We start from the raw sequence: 8,899 nt of genomic DNA on the forward strand, positions 1-8,899 counted from the left end.
ATAAATATATGTAGCAAATGTTTTATGTTGTAAATTACAGTAAATTTACATTAGGTTTCAACAGTAATTAAAAAACTATTATGAATAAAAAATAGTGAACAATAAAACCAGCTGATCTATTGAGTCGACACATTCACATATGTATTTGCTTTTGTTTTCTATTGTTGATCATTAAAATTCATTCTTAAATTTAAATTGTTTTTTTTTCAGTACAAATCTATACTTCTAACCCATCCCATGATTTTAAAACACACGATCTTGATAACCACTATCTGCCATACTCGAACTAGGTCTCGTTGGACCTCCAGGAACTTGATGATGTGGATGACGCATATGTCCTGGCCTTCGCGGTGGCGCTAAATACTCAAACATACTCTGTGTATGCTGTGCTAACATTTTACTTAAATCACAAGGCATCGGATCAGTCCAAAAAAAATCATGATTTAATGCAGAGTCTGCGTCAAATCTTTTCACAGGATCGAGAATTAATAACTTATCTAAAAGATCACATGCATAAGCATCTTTAACGTAAGGTTTCAGTCTTTCTTTCACCTGAAATTATTATTTTGGATTATAAAAAATTCGTCAGTACTATTGAGAGAAAAAAATTCTAATTAACTAAATTTACTTTTCTCTTTTGACCCTTCGGTAGTTCCATTTTATTAAAGAGTTCAAGATTTTCAACTCCCGGCCAAACTTCAGGAGTAATAGAACCACAAAGTTGAGATATTAATGTGAGTTGCTGTTGCTCAGTATTTCCTTGCATAATGGGTGATCTAGATGAACAATTATTCTGTTTATATCATCGGTCAACACAAAATAGCAGAAGCATTAAATTTAATTACCTCGTCCACATTTCTGCCATGATACATCCAGCTCCCCAAAGATCTACAGGAGGGCCATAATTTCTATCTCCTAGCAATAATTCAGGTGGTCGATACCAAAGTGTGACAACTCGATTTGTATACCTATTAGCTAAACCTGGCTTACTTACACTAAATGCTCTAGCTAATCCAAAATCAGCTAATTTTAAAATACCATTTTTCGTTATAAGAACATTAGCTGCTTTCATATCCCTATGAAGAATCTAAAATTTACACCTAACTGTAGTCCTTCCATAAAATCTTCTAACACTCTTAATAACTGAAAATGTCCTACAAAAACATATTGTCTTACCTTATTACTATGAATATAATACAGTCCGTTCAGTAGCTGCTGCATAACTTTTTTAATTTCTCCTAAACTAAATTTAACGTTAACGTTTGATAGCAGTCCTGCGAGGTCATGTTCACAAAAATCGAATACAAGATAAAACGTCGAACGATATCGGTTAAATTGAGTAGCTGTAATGAAATGATTACAATTATATTAAATATAATTATAATATTATAGAGATATAATTATAATTTTATTATAGAGAGAGTTTTTTACCTTTTGTTCGACAAATTTCAATTAGATTTACCACATTTTCATGCTTGAGTAGTTGTAATATTCTGATTTCTCTAAGAGCAGTAATGGGAAACTGTAAAAATATAAATAGCGTTTCAATTTATTCGCAATACTCCATTTTTCATCCAATTTATTATACATACTCCTTCTTTTTCATTGTCCATCAGTACTTTTTTCATTGCTACAAACTTTTTGCTATTTTTTTTATCTCTAGCTTTGAAAACCTCACTAAAAAAAAAAAAATAAACAACTTATAATTAACTAACAGAATATTTACAACCAAATTCCGAAAATTGGAATATGGTCGATATAAAAAATATTAATTTACCCAAAAGTGCCTTGGCCAATTTTTGCGACTTTTTCATATTTAGAAGATTCATCACAATGAGGAAAATCGAACTCTTCTATATATTTTTCTTTTTCTTTCGTATTCATATTTGTAATATACAACGAAATACCAAATTAAGTATGATTGCACAATGCTCTAATGTAAACTGAAAGAATAGAAACGTTTTTCTAACCTTACCTCAATTTGTAAAAGTGTAAATTTTATGTGGTTTTATCAAAGAATACTAAGCTACAAAAGATCGTCAAAACAGGTGAGTTTGGATTATTACAACCTCTAGTACGAATTCCAACAACATGATGTCATTACTTGTTTACTTTTATTCGTCGATAATGTGATATCAGTTGTCAACAGACAGCCGATGGGGAACTTATTCTGAAATACTTATCCACGATTAGATTTCTGTATTATTCTCTATTCTCTGATTTACATTTGCATTCTGTCATATAAAAAGTCAGATGAATATGTGTATTTTTACCTTTTTTTACACTTTACCTTACAATAATTTTTCATAAACTTATTTATAACAAAGTGTTTGAATCTTTTTAAATACACATACAAATAAAAATTAATATTGTCCTGCATTCGTGTAATGATATCCAGTGCAAAATGCAGATTCAGTAAGAAATGACACATCGAATAAAAAAAAAGAATGATCTGAGTAAAATTTGTAATTGGAGTAATCTTTTAAATGTAGCAATAGAACACTACTCTGAAACAAATGAAACTCAAAATACCTCGGTATCACAAGAGCTCACTACTTTTAAATGTACAACTATTAATTATTTAAAAATTTACAGAGCTCAAAAAGCTTTGAAAAGTATTATACTCCAAAATGTTAAGTCATCGACACAACAATTTATTGGTATTCATTATAGTGTACCAATTTATTGTATTCCTTCTTTAATATTAGGGTAATTAATTTTTTCTAATATTAATTATAATTAATACACTAGAAACTATTTAAATAATTACAATCTTATATAAATTGTAGAATAATTTCTGCTGGACACGCTTTCGTTTATTTATCAGAAGATCAACTACCATTTTTAGTAAATTCACTGGAAATAAAATATTTATTTATACCAAAGTCAGCAAGTACAGTCATTAAGGATGTTGAAGTGATAAAAAAATTTTGGATGCACAAAGAATCTCTTATATTTTCAAAGATAACATGCAATAAGAATGATGATGATGATGATGATGAGACGAGTGATTTCAAATATAATAAATTAAAACGTAAAAATTATTTGGCATATGCTATTACGACATCTGGATCAACTGGGGCAGCTGTTCCAGTCAAAGTCTCTCATGCTTCTCTTTTATCTAATATACTTGACTTCCGAGAACTTTTTAAACTCTCCAGTACTGACAAAATTACTCAATTAACTCCTCTTACTTTTGATCCAAGTTTGATAGAAATATTTCTCAGTCTTTCATCTGGTGCTACGATCGTTACTGTTTCAGAGCACTTGAAAAACAATCCTAGCAAGTTACTGGACATTCTCTATAATAGGAAAATTACATTTATCTCAACTACTCCATCATTATTTCTTCATCGTGGCTGGAGCTTAAATGATCTAAAAGTAACACTCTTTGGAAAAAACAGCAACCTTCGGATTCTTTTACTTGGTGGTGAAATTTTTCCAAAACTAGATCTTATATTTAACATCAAGGATCCTGAAAATCGTACAAAAATATTTAATGTTTATGGAATCACAGAAGTTTCTTGTTGGGCAAGTATTCAAGAAATATTTTGCAATCAAGAAAGTAATTCTGATGAACAACAAGTTCAGCTCAAACTTGGGACAGTGTTAAGTGATACAATATTTCAAGTTCGAGACATAGAAAATGATAATCATGTTATTGATGAAGGTGAAGGAATTCTTTACATCGGAAGTCATACTCGAATTTGCATAATTGGTAATGAGGAATTAGATGATTTGAAGCCACCTGTTTTTCGAAAGACTGGAGACTTAGTAAAAATAAATAAACTTGGAGAAATAATATTCAAAGGTCGACAAGACACTTGTATAAAAAGATTTGGTCATAAAGTATATTTAAATGACTTAAATTATCATGCACAAAAATTATATTATATAAAAGATTCTTATTCGTTTGTATTTCCTCCTTCGAATAAGTTGTATTTATTTTTAACGATATCAAATGAATTCATTAACCACCACACTGATATTATCCAAGATGTGTGGGTTCATATCAAGTTATTACCAGCAATTATGTACCCAGATAAAATTCATATACTAAATCATTTCGAAATGACTGAACGCGGAAAAATATGCAAAGATTACTTAATGAATATTTGCACTGACATTGAAAAAACTTCAAACATATCAAATATTAATTCTCTAGATATCAAAGGACTATTACAAGAAAGTTGGATGAATCATTTACATTGTCATGTAAATAATATTAATCTTACTAGATTTATAGATGTTGGAGGAACATCAGTAATCGCTTTACAAATCCTTTCAGAGTTAACTGATAAATCACAACGAAGTTTTCCAAATTTAGTTGGAATGCTATTAGAAAATAAAACATTAGAAGAATGTTTAGATTATATCGATAAATGTAATGGTGACGTTGAATTTAATATAAGTGAATGTGATATTAAAAAAAATAATCATAAGTCAATACCAAATATTAATAATTACTCTAATAATGTTTATATCTGGCAAAAGTATCGTGGAAGAACAAAAATAATATCTTTGAATGATAATCATCCACATCAATCGATGCAAAATGTTATTCATGAATCTATAATCTTTGATGTTGATAAATATCAAACTTTTAATTTAAGAAAGTGTGTTGATGCTTCTCCGACTGTTTTTGGATATAGTTTTTCATCAGAAGGATTATTACAAAACACTGATGAAGAATCAGCATTTGTATGTGTAGGTTCACATTTAGGAATAATATGTACTGTAGAACTAAATGCCAATCACTCTGAAAAGTACAAAAAATGGGAAATTCAATTACCTCAAAGTGATAATACTATTCCAAGAATAGAAGCATCAATATTAGTGCTTGATAATTTTAGAGGTGTTGTTGGGTGTCATAATGGCAATATTTATTGCATTCATTTAAAGACTGGTGAAATTTACTGGACTTTCGCAACAAATGATATTGTAAAATGTTCAGCAGAAATTTGTAGTAAAAAAGAGAATATTTTTATTGGCTCCTATGATCATTTTTTTTACTGCATTTCTACACAGGTAAAATCAATAATACTTTAAAATTTTATAGTCACAATTAAATTTTAATGGCTACCGTTTTATTGCAGGATGGCTCTCTGGTTTGGAGAAGGAAAATTTACTCAAGCATTTGCTCAACGCCTCTGGTGCATGACGAAACTGGCAATGTAATTATTGGCTTATTAAACGGAATGTGTATTTGTTTAGATCAAACATCTGGTGATTTACAGTGGGAATATCGACTAGAAAACCCAATATTTTCATCGCCAATTGCATTAGATGATAACGTAGTAGTTGTAGCAGATGTTTGCGGAAATTTAACAGGTTTAAAAATTATAACAAACAATCATCATCAGATGGCACAAAATTATAGTAATAGATTATGGAATTTCAACATATCAGGACAAATTTTTTCGGATCTCGTAGTTTTTACTGACTCGTCGACTCCTAATTTACAAAACTTAATATTTGCGAGTAAAAATGGATTTCTTTATCGATATTATTTGGATAATCCTAATTCAGTGCCAAAATTAAAATATAGAATAGATTGTGGTTACATGATTGTTTCCACTCCCTGGGTAAACGAAAGTATTATTCTGATTGGAAGAGAGGATGGTATTTTAAAAGTTATTGATTATCAGATAGGATGTTTTTTACATTCTTTTAATCTTCATGGAAATTGTTTTTCATCACCAGTATTATATAAGAACTTCATAACCGTTGGTTGTCGAGATGATAACTTATATGTTTTATGCTTGCAACGAGAAAAAGATAAAAAAGAATGAGTATTTTCTATTGAAACAAAAAGTAAGTATCAATAAAAAGTATTGAAACAAGATTTATTTCGTACAACTTTTTTTATTATTATTATTATAATTATTAGTACATTAATGCATCAAGAAATTGTATTTAGATTCAGTTTTTTAAAATAATTTTTGACAAAATAAAAATATTTCATTATTGGCTACTCAAAATGCACGGCAGCTGTATAGGATTATCTCTATACTTCTAATGGATGTATATTCTATTTTTTTAATTTTTTATTTTTAACTTAATAATTAATAATAGACTGTTAAAATGCAGACGATGATCTCATATACTTTCCACTTTGTATTCACATTTAATAATTCAAAATTATTTTTTATGCGTATTTATAAAGTATGATGATTAAAATTCCATATATATTCCACAAACATAAAGTATCTTAAATTCCATCACAAAATAACAATTCATCTTTCAACATTACCAGATTTATCATTATCATTTTTATCATTAAATTATGATCATAATCATCATCATCATTGACATGGTTGCAGAAATTGACCGTCAAACATATACATACATTTAGTATTTGTTGTGTATGTATTTACAAGCTGTGTACTGCGCGGCGACATTGTTATTTGCGCAATAGCCCTCATAAACTGTTAGATTATATTAACAATCACTAGTACCACCACCGTAATCACCATACTAGAGATCTTCATCACCAAGTTCCTGTTTGACTTTATTAAAATCAAACTCTTCACCCGTAGCACGTTTAAATATATCAAGTACATCTAGACAAGTTGTTTCAAAATGTGTCGTTGCATCGTAACTCGTTGATATGAAAAGTTGGTTATTCTGGCCATCATCTGTGGGTTCCAAATAATCAGATACAGATACAAACTTTTGCGAAATAGGTCCTAATAGATCAAGACCAGGCTTTATTTCTAATTCTGGATTAGCAGTTTCAACGGTTGTTGATACCATAGCAATAAACCATCCTTTTGAAGCAACTTGATGAGTATGGGATACAAGTGAAACATAAATATCAGATTTTCGGTTGACTTGTTTCTGTGGAATAATTATTTGAGTAGAGAGAGCATCATTGGTATTTGGAATCGGATGATTTAAAAGGCAAATAGCTCGGACAACTTGGCCAACTTTTTTCACTCGGTCGGGTACATAAGTAGGGTCACAAAACACTTGTTTGCACGAAGCAACCTCGTTGCCAGATCTTACACCAACCACCTGTAACAACATTTATAATGAATAGAATATACTTGGATTGGTTTATTATTCCTACTCCATATTGTAGCATTTTAGCTGACTCATTCAAATGATATCTAAAAAAGATTACCTTGCCATCCTTAATAACAATTTCATCTATGGGCTTGTCCAACATATAGGTACCACCATAAATAGCGCTTAATCTAGCGAAGCCCTGAGGTAGTTCACCAAGGCCATACATAGGATAAAGATACGGAGATTTCCCATAACGTGCTAAGCTATCGCTATAGAGCTTGATACGTCTAACCGTATTAATAGCTGGTTGTGAAATATATTCATCATTTCTGTTGTACAAATTAATGATATATTATTATTGTTGTTCCTATTCAAGATAGTTTACCATTAAAAATATAATTTATACCTGTGAAGTGCTAAAGCGTGACCGGTGAAATCTTGAGTATTTGCCTCCAAACTAAATTTGCTATAAAGTGCACTCATGCTATTAGTGAAAGGATCAAAACCGTCCCAAGTCTTTGGATCATCTTCTTGCATATTTTGCACCCAAGTAAGAAAATTACGAAATCTTCTTTTTTCAAATAGACCCATCAAATCACTAGAAAGAGCTTCCTGATGATCAATTGGTACTTTGGAAATTTTTCCAGACTTATAAACATAAGATCCTTCGATGCATTTGAATTCCAAGTATCTAGTGACTCCAGTATGAATCAAAAGTTTCACCAACAGTCCGTTGGCCATGAGAAATTTAGGAATCAAATCAACATTCCAATCTCTACCACGTCCGTACATTTTGTCTGGTGGTGGGGCTTTAAAGTGTCTGTATTAAAACAAAAATAGTAATTAAATAAACAGACACATAATTAATTCAATCTCAACCACAAAACATTTCAAAATATTTGATACGATTTATTTTATCTACAATACTTATCTAACAGTCGTATTTTTCAATAATTAATTTCATTGATAAATAGAAAAAAAAATAGACTTAAAGATAATAACATTGCATGAACATAATAATCATAGCATTCTGGAACAATAAAAGCACGCGGGGCAGAAGGGAAAAAGAGATAGGAGGAGGGCAAGAAATCAATATTAACCTGTCAATTTCGGACGCGCCCTGATAGCAAATATGTAAGAAAATCTGTGTTTTTATTTAGATAACTAAATAAAGAATGATACTTAAGATCAAGTGTTATTCCAGGTATAATGACACTTACGTAAAAAAATCTTCCAGTGGTGTTATGGAAGCTGATTCTCCACCATAGTACTTATTCCGGTCGACATGGAGAACTTTTTTTCCACTCACTGATAGCATACCGGAAAGAATACATTCCTTCAAGCCGGTGCCAAGGACTATCGCATCATATTCTTCATCCATTTCTAATCACTTATTCGACTATTTTTTTACAATTATGCCGTTATTCTCGCTTGCTTCGTATCGACGTTCTATCTCAACTCCTGCACCTGCCCCACTACCGCAATTTACTTGGTCTCCTGCACTTGTAATATCACCGCAACAATCTAAGTATCAAAAGTAGCTGCGTAAACAGTATTTAGATCAATACCGGAGTAATCAAACAATGGATACTTACAATAATAACTCTGTAAAAAGTTGGTATTAACTAAAATTGATTTATTTAACTCACAAGACAATACAACTTGCTGTATGAAATACGATGCAATGTGCTAACTGCCAACTGGTCGCTAAATTTCCATATGCCTATGGCCTCTATTTGCGAATAATTGTACTGTAATTGTTCAGCTCGATAGTTATCACACACATCGACTGTATCGATTGTCAAGTAAACAGATTTTTTTGCGTTGTGCACAGAGAAAAAGAGACTGGTCTCTTTGGCGGTGAAAGGTCGAAGCTTGATATCAATTG

General features: G+C 30.7%; 3 protein-coding genes across 3 annotated transcripts; 1 reads left to right on the forward strand and 2 right to left on the reverse strand.

The window, feature by feature from the left end:
• Nucleotides 1-10: 10 nt before the first annotated feature.
• On the reverse strand, nucleotides 11-2,034 carry Cdk9 (Cyclin-dependent kinase 9). The gene is made up of 7 exons (XM_035088120.1): nucleotides 1,778-2,034; nucleotides 1,593-1,677; nucleotides 1,432-1,522; nucleotides 1,177-1,343; nucleotides 846-1,087; nucleotides 629-776; nucleotides 11-552 (listed from the first exon to the last, which is right to left on the reverse strand). Exons 1-7 carry the CDS (start codon nucleotides 1,882-1,884, stop codon nucleotides 244-246), a joined length of 1,149 nt encoding a protein of 382 aa, XP_034944011.1. The 5' UTR covers nucleotides 1,885-2,034; the 3' UTR covers nucleotides 11-243.
• A 135-nt stretch (nucleotides 2,035-2,169) lies between these two features.
• Aasdh (Aminoadipate-semialdehyde dehydrogenase) lies at nucleotides 2,170-5,845 on the forward strand. The gene is made up of 3 exons (XM_035088086.1): nucleotides 2,170-2,709; nucleotides 2,790-5,028; nucleotides 5,097-5,845. Exons 1-3 carry the CDS (start codon nucleotides 2,423-2,425, stop codon nucleotides 5,790-5,792), a joined length of 3,222 nt encoding a protein of 1,073 aa, XP_034943977.1. The 5' UTR covers nucleotides 2,170-2,422; the 3' UTR covers nucleotides 5,793-5,845.
• Nucleotides 5,846-8,767, reverse strand: Gdi (GDP dissociation inhibitor). The gene is made up of 5 exons (XM_035088107.1): nucleotides 8,607-8,767; nucleotides 8,232-8,535; nucleotides 7,418-7,831; nucleotides 7,127-7,340; nucleotides 5,846-7,017 (listed from the first exon to the last, which is right to left on the reverse strand). Exons 2-5 carry the CDS (start codon nucleotides 8,390-8,392, stop codon nucleotides 6,478-6,480), a joined length of 1,329 nt encoding a protein of 442 aa, XP_034943998.1. The 5' UTR covers nucleotides 8,393-8,535; nucleotides 8,607-8,767; the 3' UTR covers nucleotides 5,846-6,477.
• Between the last annotated feature and the right edge of the window lie 132 nt (nucleotides 8,768-8,899).

Source organism: Chelonus insularis, unplaced genomic scaffold (genome assembly GCF_013357705.1).
Source record: "Chelonus insularis isolate UGA/USDA-ARS -01 unplaced genomic scaffold, ASM1335770v1 contig_128_pilon, whole genome shotgun sequence".
NCBI lineage: Eukaryota > Metazoa > Arthropoda > Insecta > Hymenoptera > Braconidae > Chelonus > Chelonus insularis.